Source organism: Heloderma suspectum, chromosome 2, assembly GCF_057233095.1.
Source record: "Heloderma suspectum isolate Gila_16-S chromosome 2, 16-S_ref, whole genome shotgun sequence".
Lineage (NCBI taxonomy): Eukaryota > Metazoa > Chordata > Lepidosauria > Squamata > Helodermatidae > Heloderma > Heloderma suspectum.
This window is the reverse complement of record NC_139459.1, coordinates 43,552,768-43,572,339: the sequence shown is the minus strand read 5'-3', so window position 1 is coordinate 43,572,339 and position 19,572 is coordinate 43,552,768. Positions and strand designations below refer to the sequence as shown.

The 19,572-nt window shown below is 40.5% G+C and overlaps 2 protein-coding genes across 15 annotated transcripts in view; one reads left to right on the top strand and one right to left on the bottom strand.

Moving 5' to 3' along the window:
- SGTB (small glutamine rich tetratricopeptide repeat co-chaperone beta) overlaps positions 1-15,316 on the top strand; it is a 38,354-nt gene extending 23,038 nt beyond the window's left edge. For both annotated transcript variants that reach the window (XM_084833342.1, XM_084833343.1), the window contains 7 exons: positions 1,626-1,725; positions 2,096-2,200; positions 9,602-9,740; positions 9,845-9,907; positions 10,432-10,469; positions 11,154-11,237; positions 12,723-15,316. In XM_084833342.1, coding sequence (XP_084689468.1) covers positions 1,626-1,725; positions 2,096-2,200; positions 9,602-9,740; positions 9,845-9,907; positions 10,432-10,469; positions 11,154-11,237; positions 12,723-12,834 — 641 coding nt within the window. In that variant the 3' untranslated portion in view covers positions 12,835-15,316. The remainder of the gene's footprint in view (positions 1-1,625; positions 1,726-2,095; positions 2,201-9,601; positions 9,741-9,844; positions 9,908-10,431; positions 10,470-11,153; positions 11,238-12,722) is intronic.
- A 3,497-nt stretch (positions 15,317-18,813) lies between these two features.
- LOC146352140 (trafficking protein particle complex subunit 13) overlaps positions 18,814-19,572 on the bottom strand; it is a 40,033-nt gene continuing 39,274 nt past the window's right edge. For 7 of the 13 annotated variants that reach the window (XR_014787608.1, XR_014787605.1, XM_084833329.1 and 4 more), the window contains 2 exons: positions 19,299-19,449; positions 18,814-19,165 (listed from right to left, as the gene is read on the bottom strand). Coding sequence is in view for 9 of the 13 variants with exons in the window: in XM_084833329.1 (XP_084689455.1) it covers positions 19,061-19,165; positions 19,299-19,449 (256 nt within the window). In the remaining 4 variants the exon portion in view is untranslated. The remainder of the gene's footprint in view (positions 19,166-19,298; positions 19,450-19,572) is intronic. The other 6 variants (XR_014787607.1, XR_014787606.1, XM_084833330.1 and 3 more) reach the window with 1 other exon arrangement.

Below are 19,572 nucleotides of genomic sequence, written 5' to 3'. Positions count from 1 at the left end.
GGGGAAATTAATTAAATTTGCATAAATCTGCATAAGGGAAACAACAATATTTCTGAAGCAAGAAGTATATTTCTTGCTTCAAAAATATTGTTCTTGCCCTTATGAAGATTTATGGAAATTTAATTGATTAATTGCGGGAGAGAGTGATCCTATGGCCCCTAGTCAGAGTCTGGAATTCCATAGGATGTTGCAGATCTCCTCTGTGCCTGTGGACAGAGCTACAAGCATGGAGGTGGAGATCTGATCACAACTGCGACCCTGTAAGATAAGTCAGAGAGGGAGAAATGGAGATGTGCTGGTGGGCGAGGAGGGGAGGGGACAGGAGAGGTTGGCATACGCAGTATTCTATAGTCTCTCCAGTTCCCTCCCCACCCACCAAAAAGTAAGTCAGCAAGATGGGCCGCTTTTTGTCATTTAAACGGAACAATGGAGGTGAAATTGCCTCCATCTTCCTCTCACCCGGCCTGGCTCTTGCTGGCAGGGCACCGGATAGGCAGAGGGCTCTGAACTTGAAACCCTCTGCCTATTGGGAGTGCAACCCATAGGATTGTGTCCAAAAGCTTATATGATTAGTTGATTAGAATTCTTTAATTGGGTTGCAACCCTATTTGGAAGTAATCCCAACTGAATTTATATGGATTTACTTCCATATAAAGTGTGCATTGGATTGCATTTCCCCATCTCAGTTGTGTGTGTTTACAGGAGAAGCTCCTTTGTCCCAAAAACTTTTGGGACAGGCTTTTGTATATGAACTTGTATGTCTATTTTACATTGGGCTTGTGGATATGAGGAACTAGGCTGAATATGTGAATTTTAAAAATCATACCCCCCAAGAACAACAAATTGCTTGTCATCTCAAACTATGAGTTAGCTCCAATTCAGTTTTTCCCCTACATTTGATCATTTCTAACTTCCCGATATCCTTGTCTGCTCCGCTGTTCTAGCAAGGTCAGCTTCACCCATCTCTAGTCATTTTTCTACCATAATTTTATTGTCTGTTTCTGTGTTGCCTCTTGTCCTGAAGGCCTAGATTCAGTGTGACTTCCATACAAGTGAAGTTGCTCATATAGTTGTCTTCTAACTTAGTTCAGTAGCGTATGAGCAATATTTATTGCTATTGCTATTATTGGTGCGTGTGTGTGTCTACACAATTTCCTTACAGTCATTATCTCATTTATCCATGTTATTTGTCTGTGAGGTAGGTCATGAAAGCTATTCCCATTTTACAGATTTGGATCACTATAGCTGAGGTCTAGTGATGCATCTAAGCCTACCTGTCATTTATGACACAACCTCTTTCATATACAGATGATACTGTAGCTACTGGCTTACTAATTCCACCCAAAGAATTTCCTTTGGATTTTAAATGATAAAGCAAGTCTATAAGCAAAAGTTATGCCATTTTGTATCAAACAAAATTGTGTGGGAAATGCATGTATAGTACCAGTTTGCATGCATTCCAATGTTGAAAGCAATTTGTTTTTGAAAATATAATTGCAAAGGGTAATAGAATTATAAAACTGCTTTATAGGGTACAGTTTACAAAACACTGTGGCTGTTGTTGACATACAGCGTTCCATCTTTTTAATTATCCACAAACATTTTATTGCTACAATTTATTTTAGGTAATAATCACATGAAGGAAGAAAATTATGGTGCTGCTGTGGATTGTTACACGCAGGCTATAGAATTGGATCCAAATAATGCAGTCTATTATTGCAACAGGTAAATACATTTAAAATATCTTGGAGATTATTTTTGAATTAACTCTGTCCTGCTCTCAGCATGTCTTATAGTTCTCCAGAACACCACTCTTGCTCATGTTTTGGTCACCCTTCTTCGAGAATCACACTGCACGTCTTTGTCTGCTGTCTTTCCTTAATTATTTTCAGTTGACTCCAAACCTACTTACTTGGAATTTAAGTCCCATTGAGATTGATAGGACTAACTCCCAAGAAAATATTTTTAGGATTGTGCTGCAAACCAGATTAAATCTTGGGACTTCACCTTAACTGGATCAGGTTGATGGTTGGATGGAGACCTATCTTGTTGATATTTATATTTCTCTGATTGCACTCTTTTTTTCACACTTCAGAGCTGCTGCTCAAAGTAAGCTGAACAACCACAATGAAGCAATAATAGACTGTGAAAGAGCAATAGCAATAGATCCAAAATACAGCAAAGCATATGGAAGAATGGGGTAAGCAAGCTAATAATTTCTTTGAACGTCAGATTAAAGCATGTTGACCTAATGCAGTTAAATATCAGATATCAAACTCTTGACCCAACTTAGAACAGGTGGGGAACCTTTTGTGTGTGTTGAGAACCGCAATCCATCCAGGATAATCTGTCAGGTGCATGCCAGTGGTGGGGAGAGTCACCTCTTTTCTCTTACTCTCTCTGGCACTCCCTTTTCTTCTCTTTCTTCCTCTCTGCCCAGTGATGTGTTGCGGGAGGGGGAGATTGCTCTTGCCAGAGGTCTGAACTGACAACTTGCAGAGGGCTTTTGAAAATAGTCCTAGGACTGCATGAAATTAGCCCGAGCGTTGCAAGTTGCTCCACCCCTGGCTTAGAAAGGCTGTAAGATAATTGCTGATCTCTTAGCAACTGCCTACCAGATATATTCATTCTGCAAGGAGCCAAACTGCTAGTGAGAACGATTGCACAGCAGTAGCAACCATTTCCTTTTTTTTAAGTTATTATTATTGTTATTTTCATAATACATAGTGATATCAGAATACCCGATATGTAATAACATCAAATACTGCTCACAGTGAACAAATTTTAACATCAAAGATCATAAAAAATTAAAAGCAATTAAAAAAACTTAAACACAATAGATTTTTATACCATGTTGTTGTTGTTTATTCGCTCAGTCGCTTCCGACTCTTTGTGACTTCATGGACCAGCCCACGCCAGAGTATTATTATGCAAGGCAATAATACACCAATTCATATTTAATTTCTCCCTTCACTGGGTTACATTCCATGGCATAGTAACTATTTAGAATATGAAGGAGCTGATTGTTTTCACCTTGATCTCATAAGTCCACTTCATCATGATAATGATCAGTAATAATTCAGAATTCATCTGTTTTATCTTAGCTCATTGAATTTAACTGAATTCTTTATTTTGAAATAAATTGCTTTATTTCGAGCAATTCAATTAATTATCTTCAACTTTTTTTGAAGTTAAAAAAGTGGTGTAGTTATACCACTACAATTATTACTCTGCAAGTCTAATAATTCCTCTGGAACCTGAAAGCAAAGAAACAATTTACCTTCACCAGGAGAAATTTTAATAATTTAGACTTCGTATGTTATCAACTGCAATTGAAATTTGATAGCCCCATTGTTGTTGTTGTTTATTCGGACAGTCGCTTCCGACTCTTCATGACTTCATGGACCAGCCCACGCTGGAGCTTCCTGTCGGCCGTTGCCACCCCCAGCTCCCCCAAGGTCGAGCCCATCACCTCCAGAATATCATCCATCCACCTTGCCCTTGGTCGGCCCCTCTTCCTTTGGCCTTCCACTTTCCCTAGCATCAGCATCTTCTCCAGGGTATCCTGTCTTCTCATTATGTGGCCAAAGTACTTCAGTTTGGCCTTTAATATCATTCCCTCAAGTGAGCAGTCTGGCTTTATTTCCTGGAGTATGGACTGGTTTGATCTTCTTGCAGGCCAAGGCACTCTCAGAATTTTCCTCCAGCATCACAGCTCAAAAGCATCCATCTTCCTTCGCTCAGCCTTCCTTATGGTCCAGCTCTCGCAGCCATAGGTTACTACGAGGAATACCATTGCTTTAACTATGCGGACCTTTGTTGTCAGTGTGATGTCTCTGCTCTTAACTATTTTATCAAGATTTGTCATTGCTGTCCTCCCAAGAAGTAAACGTCTTCTGATTTCCTGGCTGCAATCAGCGTCTGCAGTAATCTTTGCGCCTAGAAAGACAAAGTCTGTCACTGCCTCCACGTTTTCTCCCTCTATTTGCCAGTTATCAATCAAGCTGGTTGCCATAATCTTGTTTTGTTTTTAGGTTTAACTACAACCCAGCTTTTGCACTTTCTTCTTTCACCTTCGTCATAAGGTTCCTCAGCTCCTCCTCGTTTTCAGCCATCAAAGTGGTATCATCTGCATATCTGAGATTGTTAATGTTTCTTCCAGCGATTTTAACTCCAGCCTTGGCTTCATCAAGCCCAGCATGTCACATGATGTGTTCTGCGTACAGGTTGAATAGGTAGGGTGAGAGTATACAACCCTGCCGTACTCCTTTCGCAATCTTAAGCCAGTCTGTTGTTCCGTGGTCTGTTCTTACCGTTGCTACTTGGTCATTATACAGATTCCTCACGAGGCAGACAAGATGACTTGGTATCCCCATACCACAAAGAACTTGCCACAATTTGTGATGATCCACACAGTCAAAGGCTTTAGAATAGTCAATAAAACAAAAATAGATGTTTTTCGGAAACTCCCTGGCTTTCTCCATTATCCAGCAGATATTGGCAATTTGGTCTCTAGTTCCTCTGCCTTTTCTAAACCCAGCTTGTACATCTGGCAATTCTCGTTCCATGAATTGCTGGAGTCTACCTTGCAAGATCTTGAGCATTACCTTACTGGCATGTGAAATAAGTGCCACTGTTCAGTAGTTTGAACATTCTTTGGTGCTTCCCTTTTTTGGTATGGGGATATAGGTTGATTTTTTCCAATCTGTTGGCCATTCTTGTGTTTTCCAAATTTGCTGGCATATGGCATGCATCACCTTGACAGCATCCTCTTGCAAGATTTTAAACAGTTCAGCTGGGATACCGTCACCTCCTGCTGCCTTGTTATTAGCAATGCTTCTTAAGGCCCATTCAACCTCACTCTTCAGGATGTCTGGCTCTAGCTCACTGACCACACCGTCAAATCTATCCCCAATATTATTATCCTTCCTATACAGTTCTGTATATTCTTGCCACCTTTTCTTGATCTCTTCTGCTTCTGTTAGGTTCTTGCCATCTTTGTTCTTGATCATACTCATTTTTGCCTGGAATTTACCTCCGATGTTTCTAATTTTCTGGAAGAGGTCTCTTGTCCTTCCTATTCTATTATCTTCTTTTGCTTCCGCGCATTGCTTGTTTAAAAATAATTCCTTATCTCTTCTGGCTAACCTCTGGAATTTTGCATTTAATTGGGCATATCTCCCCCTATCACTGTTGCCTTTTGCTTTCCTTCTTTCTTGGGCTGCTTCCAGTGTCTCAGCAGACAGCCATCTTGCCTTCTTGGTTTTCTTTTTCTTTGGGATGTTTTTTGTTCTGCCTCTTGAACAATGTTGCAGACTTCTGTCCATAGTTCTTCCGGGACCCTATCTACTAAATCTAGTCCCTTAAATCTATTCTTCACCTCCACTGCATATTCATTAGGAATATTATCATAAAAATTTAAAAGCAATTAAAAAAACTTAAATACAATAGATTTTTATACCATAGCTTACATTAAATCATCCTCAGAAAAGAAAGGAGTTTTAATGATTCCTGAGCTTTTTCATCCCAATAAATAATAAAAGACCCAATTTTTCTATAAATTGATTCTCTGTTAATCACCCTTCTCTAGCTGTCATCATATTAGTCAGTTTAATCAAAGTAGCCATATCCCAGACCATAAGGCACCAATCATTAATTGAAGGTGGGTTAACCTTCTTCCAACTAAAACTGATTGCCTTTCGGGCTGCTGCTAAGAGGTGGTTCACCATTTTAGTAACCTCACAATCAACTATGCCCTCAAGATATCAAAAAATAACTACTAGTGGGTCCTTAGGGAGTGCATATCCCAAAATTAAAATGGTTTTATTCAAAACTGAGGACCAAAATCTCATAATCATTGAGCAAGTCCAAAAGATGTGCCGAATGTTTACTCTCTTGGAGCTACACCATAGCCTGCTTATAGATATTATTTAGTCTAGCTGTTGTTAAGTACCATCTAAACATAAGCTTATAAAAACTTCCCTTGATGTTCATGCATAGTGTGCTTTTGGGGCTGTTCCTCCAAACCCACTCCCATACCTTTTGGTCAGTATTCCTTCCTAAATCCTTTTCCTATTTGACCTGATACGAGTTTTTCTTGTTTAGCCAGTATTCTATAGATTTGATGTAATGTGTGCCTGGATAAATTACCTGTAATTATTTCATATTCAGAACAGTACCTCAAGGAAGCATTTTTAGCTATTAAATTTACAATTATTTGTCCTACATGTAAGTATTGGAAAAATGGGATATGATTTTGCCCTGTTTGTTCAATAATTTCCCCATAACTCTTGATTAGCAACCATTTTCTTTAATTAATATGTGAGGTTAGATTCCTCATAACTCTGTCAGTTCTGCCACCCACCATTTTAGTATAATTATGTAATAAACTAGTTTTTTGTCTAAAACATTAGCTGTGTAATTCTAATTACAACTAGGAAGCATATGTGTTGAGTCAGAACGTATTGTTAGTGGTTGTGTTGGACTCACAGAAACAGAGACATCAAGCAGTTAAAAGAGGTGCAAGTTTGAGTTTTCTGAACCCTTCAACAATCAAAATTAGTATTCAGATAATAAAAGCACTGTATAGGCTCTGACATGACTTCAGACTGAACACGTAATTTGCTTCATAGCCTAAGCACTAAGCCATGCAATCAATTTTGCTATTCTCTGTCTTCTACATTTATGAAGTTCGCTGTGTCCCATAGCGTTTTGTTTATGAGAACCAATGCATGTTACTTAATTTTGACTTTCAATTTACTTCCCTTCTATAACTTGAGAACTATAGCATGAGCCATCCACCTCTGGCCAAGATAAATCCAATTCTTTGTTTGCAGAGATCACTATGGCTGAAACATATAATGGACTTTCAAAAGTTTATGGAATCTTTTCATGCTCCGAATACTCATTTTTACTCATTGGGAGATCAGTAGAAAATAGCCTTTGTATGACAGGATATTCAGAACAACCTGATATGAGGAGCTGCTTAGTGTTACTGTGCTCACTTAAAGTTGTGTGCTGAAAGTAGGTTTCTTTACATTTCTTACATTGGGCTCCTTCACACTGAGCTTTTATCCTGCGATTGAGATTGCTCCTTCACGGAAGTGTGCGGGCTCCTTACATGATGCCGTCACCCTGCCATGACCCTCCAGGGCGTCTCCTGCACTAAATGCCCTTCGTTCCATTTTTAAATAGATCGCAGATCATGAGCTATCAAATTACCCTGTTGTGTTCCGCTTCAGTTTCCTCCCTGAAAAGAGTAAAAGTGGCAAGAAGAGGAGCGAGATCAATGAAAGATAATGGAAGACTCAGATACAGGGAGAAGGGGGGGGAAGTGGGGGGGAAAAGAAGCGGGTGAAAAAGGGAGTCACTGTGATCCTGCATTTAAAACGGAAGCAGAACGCCTTCCCCTGGTGAATCTGGTATACACCAGATAATGCTGGTGTAGAGATGCCCATTGTGCTATGTTATACTTCACAGCAGGGGTAGGCAGCACAGCACCTGTGGGCACATGCCAAGGTACCCGCCTCCTCCTCTTTATTATTACTCTTTTTTATAATTATTTCTTACTGGCAGCTGGGATTGCTTCAAAGGAAAGTGGAGGCCTCTAGCTGCTCCAATGTACTTTTGAATGGATGCCTATGGGCCACACATGCAGCTTAGAGACATTCGTAGAAAATGAAGATGGACGATGCTTTCATCTGCAGCATGCCCATTTGCCACGTGTGCCCAGAGGCCCCCAAACATTGCTTACTTCTGCTCTATAGTAAGCATAGATAGTATCTATAAAGCCGTCTTGCTGCAGTAGCCCCAGGACCTCACTGAGAATCTGAGAAATTTCAGAAGAAGTGTACAGGGTAATACTTGCCCAAATGTTGAAATAACATTTGATAGTTCATATCTTGTGGCTTGAAAAGTATCGGAGAAGTGAACTCAACAAGCCTACTTCAAGCTACCAGTGAAAGCCCAGTTATCTTCTAAATGTCAAGATCCAGGGCTGGCAGGATGATCTCTTGCCTCAGGCAGGAGATCGCGCTCGCACTCCCCCTTCTGGCCAGATCTGTGGGACTGACATAACTTTTGATCCCAGCCTGAGGAAAGGAATCCCTTTAATTCTAGAACCCGCTACCTCTTCTGTGCAGAGAGTCTAGAAGCACTTGAAAACTTCCTTGCAAGCAGAGGAAAGTTAAGCACAGCATTCCTTCTGTGAGGACTAGGATTCTTGGATGCATACAGATTGCCATTTACTAAGACAAAACTTACCATGGTATGCATGTAACTAACTACGTGGCAAGCCTGCCAAGCAGTACCAAAATTAATACCACTGTCCGCTTCCTGAATGTGTGCAGGTGTGCAATAGAATACTTCTTACACTTGGTGGGATGCTACTCACTACTAGTTTAGTACATGGTTAAAGCACACCATAGTAAATATGTCTGTATGGTATATGTTTTATTAGGGAAGGGTTGTGACTCAGTGGTAGAGCACATGCTTTGCATGCAAAGATTCCCGCTTCAGTCATTTCATACCTGTTGGCTGGCATACATAAGGTTAAACAAACAACCAAATAAGCCAAACAAATTGCTGTGGCTATCATAGCATCACAATTAATGAATGGCTGACAGTAACTGTTGGGAAATAAATCGTATGGGCAGTGTTTATAATGTAAAGTTGGTTGCTGATTTTATATTGTTAAATGTATATTTAGTTTTTATTAATCTTTTTAATATTAGCAGTTCTGTTTATTTTACATATCTTAATTTATCCTTGTTTTCTTTATTTTTAATTTTTGTACCAATATGTGGAAAGGTCTATGGATGAAACACTATTTTGGATTTGTTAGCATTTCTAGGTAGGACTGGAGATCTACTGTCAGACAACTCTGAGCTATAAGGTGGCTTCCTCCCTCTATTTACGCCCTCTGTTAATAGTGTCACTCAACACAAGAGAGAGTCCTGTAGCACCTCAAAGGCTAAGGGCACAATCCTGTTGAGACAGTCTCCTCTGACTTCCTCTGAAGTTGGAGGCAACAGCCTATACAGTGCAGGGCAGCTGAAGCATGGAGGAGAGGATTCCCTCCGTGCTCCAGCTGTCCCGCAGTTTGCCTTAGATGCCCGATTTCAGGCATCTAAGCACAGCTTTGGGGAGGGGGTGGGAATGGGGCTGGAGAACACATAGGAAGCTGTCTAAAACAGCTTCCGCAGTCCCCTCCCCGCCCCCAGGAGCACCCCCTTTTTCCCCTGTCCATGCCCTGTTACGAGCATGGACAGGCACAGAGGGGCAGTTGCTGTGGCTCTCTCTGTCCCAGCTATCAGGGGGAAGGGGTGGGGAGCACAGTTTCCCAGTTGTGAGTTCATAGCGCTGTCTATGAACTCAGAGGTGGGAAACCAAAAAATCCTATCTCCCCCAGATGCTGTCTAGGGGACATAGGAGTGCTCTTTAAACCGATTTATTATGGCATCAGTTTTCATGAACTAGATCCTACTCTTCCTTAGAATTTAGGCAGCATTGAAAATTTTCATTTAAATGAATATGAATTAGATCAGAAAATACAAATACTTGCTGAAATTGTGCTCACATTGGCTTCCTTTGTTCATATTAGACTGGCTTTGACTTCATTGAATAAATACCAAGAAGCAATTAACAGTTATCGAAAAGCGTTGGATCTTGATCCAGAAAATGACTCTTATAAGTCAAATCTGAAAATAGCTGAACAGAAATTAAGAGACATGTCCAGTCCTGTAAGTTAGCTTTCCAAGATTAAAACAAATGTTCAAATGTTGTAATAACTCAGTAAAACCCAGTATTACTTTATACATGCTTGACACGTGTATTTTATTTTCAGACTGGAACTGGATTGAGTTTTGATATGGCAAGCTTGATAAACAATCCTGCCTTCATTAGTATGGTAAGTGCATTTAACATTTATTTTTGTTACTTTTGTTTCATGTCCCATTTGGACAGTATATTTTATTTTCCCAAAAGGCCATCGAGCCTTCTTCTCATCTGTATATTGGGCAGGCATTGTACAGTCCTGTTGACATAGTATTCTTTTCTTTTAGTGTTGACAAGGATCCCACAGCAGCCTGCCACTGATACTTTTATTTTGCTGTCATAAATTCTGTTCTCTGGTCTTTGGAATACATTTCTGTAGAAAATAGTTTTGTGAAGGATCATATAGCTCCTTTCAAAACTGACCTACATTGTGTATCCTGATGAAATAAAAATTTTCATTAGATTCTTAGTACTGAGACACCATAGTCCACAAGATGTTTTTTCTCCAAAATTTTAGGGAAGGTGAAAACATTGACCTTTACTCACAATGCTGTGGAATGTAAGCCTTGACCTTTATTCACAATGCTGTGGGGCATTTCAAGCTGGCCCAGCTAAACATTGGCTTCATTATAACTCAAAGTATTTCATCTATTTCAGGCAGCAAGCTTAATGCAGAATCCTCAAGTTCAACAACTGTAAGTATTAACATGGAGTATCTGCTGAAAGACACAGATGAAAAAGCCCTGGGCATACCAGAGAGGATTAGGTTGTTCTGGGGAACTCTGAATTGCAGGTTTTCACTTCATGGGCATACATTTTCCTTATTTTTTAATGGACACACCCTAGAGCTGGAATGTCATTCAGTACCCTTCTTCCTAGTAATGAGCAGCAATCCAGGGATTACCCAGAGCAAAAATCTACTGAACATTTTATGCGCTGGGGATGGGTGGAGGGGGAGACTGTGGTTCTGTTTTGGGACCCTAGAATCATGGCAGATAGTGAGATCTCAGGGACAATGTAATGCATGAATGGAACTTGAGTAGTTTAAAGCAGGAGCAGCAGACTAATAGAGCAAACCATTTTATTATACAGAAGAATTCATCAGGAATTTCTCAAGTGCAAATCCCATTGCAATGACTCAAGAGTTGTGTAAGAGAACAGCTGTGCTTTACAAAACTCCCAGTTTAATTGTAGTTGTGCATGGGGAAATTAACAGTGGTTTGTACTAATTGACCTTCTTCCCCTTGTAATTAGAGTTATGGTGACCTTTACACCTGTAGTTAATTGCTTTTCTTCATATAATAAAGTAGAACAATTAATAACTATGTTTCTAAAATGCCTGTATTTCACTACCCCAATGCCATATCTATTTTTCATAGGATGTCGGGAATGATGACAAATGCTATAGGGGGCCCTGCTGCAGGTGTTGGTGGCCTCACCGATTTGTCAAGCCTCATACATGCGTACGTGATTTACCTGCTGATTAACATTCATGAAAACTGTGAATTTTATGAGGTTTTAAGAGGGGTCATGTTAGGATTTCTAGCTTTTTTGCCAGGGTGACCAAAGAATGTTGGAAACAATGCTTGCAGAGGAGGAATAATTGCCACCAACATTTAATTTGCATGTCGCTTTCCACAAAAAAATTGCTCCCAAGGTGGCACGTAAAAATAGGAAATAATAAAGAGCAACACAGACAGCAAAGAATATCATCAGCATATCAAAACAGTTCAACAGCAATTAGTTCCAAGAAGTATTTCAAAAATATCTCATTACAACCGTAAATCAAACATTTCAGTGAACAATACGCCAGAAGCAAAAAGCAGCTGCAGAACGAGTGCAGCAGTGTAAAAAACTCCTAAAAAATGGCAGAGTAATGTAACATACATAAATATTAAAATGCAGCTGTGCAAAACCACAGTTCCACTAATCCTAGCCAATATGAGAGCAGCGTAAGATACCCTTGAATCTTCTCTCCCTTCATCTACCCAAATAGGCCAGGTTCAAGGGCGTTTCCAGTGCCCAGCAACCCGCTTCTCACACAGACTGTGGAGCCCCCTAGCTCTCACATATTCTTTTCAGTGGTCTCTTCCTCCTTTCACAGGTCCCCGGAGTGGCACCCTCGCCCTTGTGCTAACTCTAAAGGGATGAAGGCCACTGTTTGGTGCCACCCATTCAGTGGCCACCTGCTGGTGGTCACTGGCCTCCTGCAGTGCTTTGGTAAAAAGATAGTTTCCCCTTCTAGAAGTGGCTGCTGGCTTCTCTGATGCAGCCGCTGGATGCTACTTCTTTTCTCAAGGGATGAGTCTCCTCATCAGACCAGACGAGTGGTCAGCTGGCTCCCGAACTCCACCTCCAGCACTGATCCTGGGAAGCAGAGGGACGTACTCGGGTGCATATGAGGAACTGCTGCAAAATCTGGGTTGTGTCCAGTGTTGCTCTAATGCTCATTTTAATGGGTCTACTCTAAGTAGGGCGAACACTGGATACATCTGGAGGGCACCAGGTTGGAGAAGGCTGGCTTACAGAGTTTGGTGTGGCATAGGGCCTGGACCCTGTGATGGAACAGCCCAACTACTGGCTGATTTTAACGCTCTAGCTTGCATGCTGGGGAGATCCTGGGAATGGTAGGAATAACAGGCCCGCTATGGCATGGATCCTCCTTCGACATGGATGTGCGGCAGGCCTTCCTGTTCAATCCCTTGTGAGCATTAGGCCACGGCTGCCTTCCTTGTGTCTTGCCTTACCTACTCACGGAGGTCACCTTTCTAAATGTTATGTTTTTCTCAAATCAGGGCGAACAGGTGTCTGTCATCACTGATATCTGATTAGTATTGTGGCTTCTTTCAACGGCAGAGTTAATCTCAGCTTTGCCTTCCTGTGTTTTGAGGACTGCACGGTAGTATCTTCCTCTCACTTACTGATCTTTGTAAAAATGTTCTATACAGAGGGCAGCAGTTTGCACAGCAGATACAGCAGCAAAACCCAGAGCTCATAGAGCAACTGCGAAACCACGTTCGAAGCAGATCTTTCAGTGGCAGCACCGAAGAGCATTCCTGATTAAAGAGGCATATGCCAGAACGCTGTTCTTCCAATTCCAAAAGGCATTCTGTAGCTGTAGCAAATATCACCATTGTAATTCTTCTCAGACATGAGATGAGAAATCCGTTGTGTGTATTCCTTATTGTCTGTTGAAAACAGATTCATTGCACACAGATTTGAACATATTATGTATGTATTTTGATGCCTTTGTAAATGGACTATAAATAGAACTGTTGACATTAAAATCTCTACATATAAGAGAGCATTTTCATATCAATGAGCAACAGTGTGTGACATTTCATTCTTTTTGAGAGAATGGATTTTTTGCACCAAGACTGTGCATTGAAAGAGATCACCCAATGTGTTGACAGTGGAGGAATAGTGTTTGATAGACCATGCAGTCCTGTGTAAAATAGTATACAAAATATATTCTGTAAGGCAGCCACTCTCAATTGGAGGGTAGCGCCCCCCCCCATATAAGGCTGTGGGAGGTACAAACAATATTGCATGCCTAACTGGCAATATATCTATAAAGATTCTGCTTTTCCCAAAGTGTGGGTCATTGCTTTACTGGGATTGTTGAAAAGGAGGAGTAGAGTAATGGATCTGATTGGTGGAGCTGATACAGGCTGAGATGATGCGGCAGAAGGGAGAGAAAAGAGACTGAGCAGGACCTAGGGGGAGAAATGAATGTGTCTGTCTATAGGAGCTGGACAAGGAGCCTAAAGCTAGGCTGGGCTGATGGGTATACAAGCTTGGCAGATATAGCCAAGGAAATTTGTAGGTTGATAAGCATGAACTACCTACTAAGTTTTAAAAGAGGCACTACTTCAACTTTTAGAACACACTCATATATCAGCTGTAAAGGGAGGATGCTTGAACTCCTTTGTTACAGTTGTTTGTTAAACAGGGTTAACACAGCAACAGTTCTGTGCTGAGATGAATGTATTGAGATGGCGGAAGGATATTATGAAAGCCATATTTAAGACTTGTGATTGAGCAGTGGAGTCTCAGATCAGCTTGTCATGGATGGTTGGGAAGGATGACTTTAGAAGGGCTAGCCAGAAGAGATGCACAAAGGAATGTTAAGAGGAAGCTGTATAGAATACAGAACAAGAGATTGGGATGAGAGGTCTCCCAGCAATATGCAGAACGAATCTCTTTTGCATACACAAAACCTGACATTTTACACCGGGAATAGCTCTAAAATACTTTATTGTGGAATGACACCATGTTTTATATGATAAGAATTTTATGCTCATAGTATCAACTATAGTTGTCATCTGCCTGCTTTCATAATCCTTGAAGGGCTGGTTGCACATTAGAAACTGCCTTAAGGAAATCTGAGACAACAGAAATGTGGTGTATGTTTATGGTTATGCTTAAATTCTTAGTTTGAAATATGTATATCTTGGATGGTCTAATATCAGTATTTTATTTTCCCTTTGGGGCACTGCTTTTGTTCTGGATCCTTTCCCCCTTGCTGTCTTTATGCCCCTCTCTTCCTTCCTTGCAGTACACATCTCCTTCCACTGTATCTGTTTTATAGTCTCAACAGAACATGGTTATACATTTCTGCAGAAATGATTTAAAACCATTCAGGAGATAGGCTTTCAAGTCAACCGTGTAACAGAATATTCAGAAAGTAGTTTATAGGAGGGAATTCTGGAATGTTGAGGTGGTGGGAGAATGCCAACAGCTTACTGCAGTGTTGTTGTCTCTCATCAGTTACTCGCTGTAAAAAGCAACACTTTGGAAGACCTTTATTCTGAATGTACTTCGTCCCCACTGACCAGTCCTTTTCAAAGATTTCTCTCCCTCCTGTCTCTATGTTGTCATGTCCCTTGGGTGTCTGGTTAACTGGCATCAGGGTAGATGTTACCCAGTGCATTAAGCATATAATTCAGACTTAGGAGGAGTTGCTGAGCAAATGTAATGACAATACCCAAGTTCAGTATATGAAGCTTGCTGTCTAAAGCTAAAGATGCAGACGATTCAGATCATTAATTTAATCAGTGTAATTAACTTTTAAATCTGTTATGAATGGCAGTAGTTATACATTATTATTGCCCTGAAGCCTTTGGGTAGAAATAGTCCAGTGCTGATTAAACCATTGCCACTGTTGTGTTCCCTGTTAAGAAATAGGAACAAAGATGCCCTGTCTTTCATGGCTACTACCCCATAATCAGTTTGCTGAGGACCTGTTCAGATGTCCTGTATAACCCACTAAAGATGTTGTTAAAATTCAAAATAGCGGGCAGTGTTGTGTTGTGACAAAGCACGAACACTTCCACACTCTTAGGTCAGGCAGAGTGTGTTCTAAATGTACATTTCAGAAAGGAACACTTTAGATAGCAACTATTTACACTCCACTCTAATTCATTCTTTCAGCTTTCATGCTCCACTCTAATTCATTCTCTCAACTTTCCATAGATGACTACTGGTTCAGTCTTGTGTTGTTTGGAATGTTTAATAAAAGGAAATTTTAAAAATGCAACATACTTTTACCACTGTTTTGCAGCACTGTCTAATGTTACCCTCCCATTCTTTATTTCATGAAGTAATGGACTCAACTGTAGTGAGTTATTTTAAACCAGGGTTATTTGGAGAGGTTATGGTCTGCTAGTAAAACCTTTGCACAGAAGCAGCATATCTCTATAATGAGAACTAGACTTCCGTGTACAGATGTTCAGCAAGAAAGAGCCTTGCAGTTTAGTTCTAATCCAGCAGGCCACTTCTTAAGTTATCATCAGGAAATATACTTGAAAGTGTGTGGATCAAAAACTATACTTTCATTTTGGTTATTTTACTTCCTTCACTGTAGAAGTGAAAATTGCAATAGGTATTGGCACAGATTGCATGTCACAACAATCCAGATTCGTGTACTAATCAACCTATCTCAACAACAGGAGTGTTGTCAATTTCCTTTACAGATTTCAATTTCCCACAAGCAAATGTTTTGGGAAGGCTTCTTCAGCATACATAGAATCAAAAACAATTTCACTTTGTACAGGAAATGACAATGTATATAAGAGAGCAAAGGATCTCTAAGACAAATAACACTAGCAACTGGCTGATTTTTAGGTTGCTCAATTTAGTTTATTTCTAAAATTTATAAACTCATTCATCTGCAAGGGATCCCAAGGCGGTATACACAGTATTAAAAACAAAGAAAACCAATATAAAAACTATTAACATGTTTCAACTTCATACAAATGATTTCAAAGTATAAGTCCTTGACTCTGGTTCTACATGTAGATTTCACTAACAAACCCAAAAGATGGTAGGAAGTATCAGAAGTCACTTTGGTCCAGTAGTATCTGTCAGAGCCTGGTATGGTTAAACCTTTCTGTTATTCCCAACTCTTTACATAAGAAGAACAATGCTTGATCAAACCAAAGGCCTAGTCCACATTCTGTTCACACAGTGGCCAACCAGCTGCCTGTGGGAATCCCACAAACAGGATGTGAGTGCAACAGCACCCTCCTGCTCATGTTCCCTACCAACTGGTATACAGAGACATACTGCCTCAGATACTGGTGGTAATATATAGTTATTATGATTAGTAGTCATATAGCCATTTACACGTCAAAGGCATATTTGAAAACATCCCTTGGATTTGTTTTTTTTCCACCATATTTTCAGACTTCAGCAAAACAGGAATAAGAACCTTTAAAAAAAATCTGCAAGTCTGAATTTTCAGTATTTTCTGTCAACCACTCAGTTGTAGCTTAAAAGCCACATATGATCCATGAGCTGCTTATAGTAATGATTTATAGACAAACATTCTTTCAAGTGGGCTACCCAGCTTTTCTGCAGACTTAGATAATCCATCCTAAACATGAAAATAAATCTAGAGACTTTTGGGGTGGTGGGGAGGAGAAAGGACTCTGCCCAAGTGAAATCAAGCACCTTCCATCAGCTGCGACCGTCTTGGACGGACACACCCTGGCCATTTCCACCGGGGTAACCTTGTCAGTCTGTTGCAGCAAATCCAAAGAGCCTTGTGACACATTAAAGGCGTGGTGGGGAACATGTGTCTCTCCAGATGTTGTTGGACTGAAACCCCCATCAGCCCTAGCCAACATAGCCAATGGTGAGGGATGATGGGAATTTCAGTCCAACTTCATCTGAAGGACCACACATTCCCCATCACTGCCTTAGGGCACAATCCTATGCATGTTTAGACAGAAAAAAGTCTTACAATTCCCAGCATGTTCCAGCCAGCCAGCACTCGTAAATATTAAGAAATTGTGGGATGGGTGGGTAAAGAGTTAGATCAGAAGGAAATGAAATCGTGAAAGTGCAGATAGTGACAATATATTAACATCAGCCATTCAGAAAAAAAGTTATTGGTGATGATAAAGACATCTTGCCATTAGAAAGGTAATTAACACATTTAGCATTTAGAGTGCCATCCTAGAATCACAGAGTCATAGTAGGGTTGGAAGGGGCCTACAAGACCATCGAGTCCAACCCCTTGCTCAATGCAGGAATACAAGTCAGAGCATCCCCGACAGATGGCTGTCCAGCCTCATCTTGAATGCCTCCAGTGTGGGAAAGCCCACTACCTTCCCAGGTAATTGGTTCCTATGCATGTTTAGACAGAAAAAAGTCCTACAACTCCCAGCATTTCCTAGCCAGCCATACCTTGCTGTAGGACATTTTTCTGTCTAAACATGAATAGAATTGTGCCCTTAGCATTATTAAAAATCCTGGCCACTAGACTATTGCAATGCATTGTATGTGGGGCTGTCATTAAACACTTCTCAAAATCAAAAAATAAGCTGATAGACTATTGAAATCAGTAGGATGGAACACACCATGCCACTTCTGAACAGCTTCACCGGCTGCCAATCTGTTTCCAAGCACAGTGAAAACTGCTGACTTTATCTTTTAAGCTCTATGTTTTGGGATTTAAATAGCTAGAGAACCACCTATGCATACATGACCTGGTCTGAATATGGAGATCATACCCAGAGGCCCTTCTTTGGGCGCTGCTGCCTTGCAATGGAAGGCAGGTTGTAACCAGGGAAAGGGTCTTCCTAGAGGTTGCACCCCATTTGTGGAAGTCTCTCCACAGGGAGGCACAGCTACCGCTCCCATCTTTCATCCTATTGAATTACCCAGCCTTTATTTTTTTCAATCTGCTTATCCCTTCTCCTTGTTCTGTTTTTTAGATTGCTGTGATTTGATTATTTACTTTTTAAATTTTTAAGTCACAGTCATTTGAAACCGAAGGGCAGGATATGAAAGTATTGTAAATAGATGAGCTATTCCCCTTGGGGACAAAGATAGTAGGAAGCAGGGCCTTACAAGTTGCATGCAGTGCCCCAAGGGAGTAGTAGTCATGGCAAACACAGATGCAAGGAAGACTGTAAAAAGGTGCACTGAAAATTAGTGTAGAACAAAAACAGAATAAGCACTCAAGATCCTAATGAGTTTTAGGTGACACAGCCCTGCAGCAATCCTTCCCTGTAGCCCAAAATGCAGGGGGAGCCTGAATGCTTATGCTTTGATTACTAAATCTGCTGTGCACCCCTTTTGTGGCTGTCTTTACTAATACAGCCAATGTGGTGTAGCAGTTCGAGTGTTGGACTGGGACTTGGATGGAGGATGCCACACTAGATCAATCTTTGGTCTGATTCAGGGCTCATGTTCTGAATTGTGCCACTTGCCTGTTCCTTCCCTAAATCTACCTGTCTCCCCACCTCTTATTATGTACATAGAGTTAAATCCCCAATGTATTTATCACAAAAAGCACCTGTACAATACTGTGTATGTCTATGTTTACAGAATCCTGCCTTAAAACATAGGGCACGGGAGTGGCTATCAGGTTATCTGTTACTTTTCCAGTAACACAAGTTTGTGTTCTTTAACTTGCATTCTTCCCGTGTACAGAATTATGTGAAATGTATCCATTCAGGATTGATCCAGGTGCTACAAATTACATTATAAGTATCAAACTGAGCTGTACAGAAATATAACACAGTTGCATAATTTGGCTAAAGGGCTTTATTTCGAAAATAGATTAAAATACAGATGGTTGGCTCTTTACAACGGTTTTAAAAAACAAGATGCCAGATTGACCTCCAGAGGAACAGTTAAATAAGGAAATATCCCCACCCGCCATCCACCACTTCATCCCCCCATTACAGATGGATGCAGTTTGGCTCAGTCATGTCGTTTTCAGACAGTTGGTCCAAATATCCCAAACAGGTAATACTAAAACAGAAGGGTTCTTTCAGTTTTCTTTTATTTTTGAAGAAACCACACAGACTTGTGCGATGTCATCATACTCGTATGTTCTCTTCAAAAAGGTGTCTGTTAACCTTAAGCCAGAGACACTCTAAAATGGGAGAGAAAAAGAATCGACACACATTTTAATCTAGTGTGAGACAAACTAGGCATCCAAACTGAAATAGAAGCCACTTGTTTAACATTGTATTTGTTTATTTATATATTAAGGAGGGAGACCTTACTTGTAGTCCTTGTACTGATGACAGCAGTGTAAGTGTCAAGTGTAGGGATGAGGTGGGGTGCAGTTTGCCCAGCTGCCTTCCTGACACTCCACACCAGTGAATGGAATTAGTATTGCACATTTCCAAAACCAGATCCATGGTCCTTTCACTGCTAGATTGAAAAAATAATGAATTAATATGGATCTCCTATTTTCTAAAGCCCAGTTCATACCAGGTTTCTCTCACCCTATGCCACCTTTCTTTCAAGGAACTCTTGAGTGGTGCATGACATCGT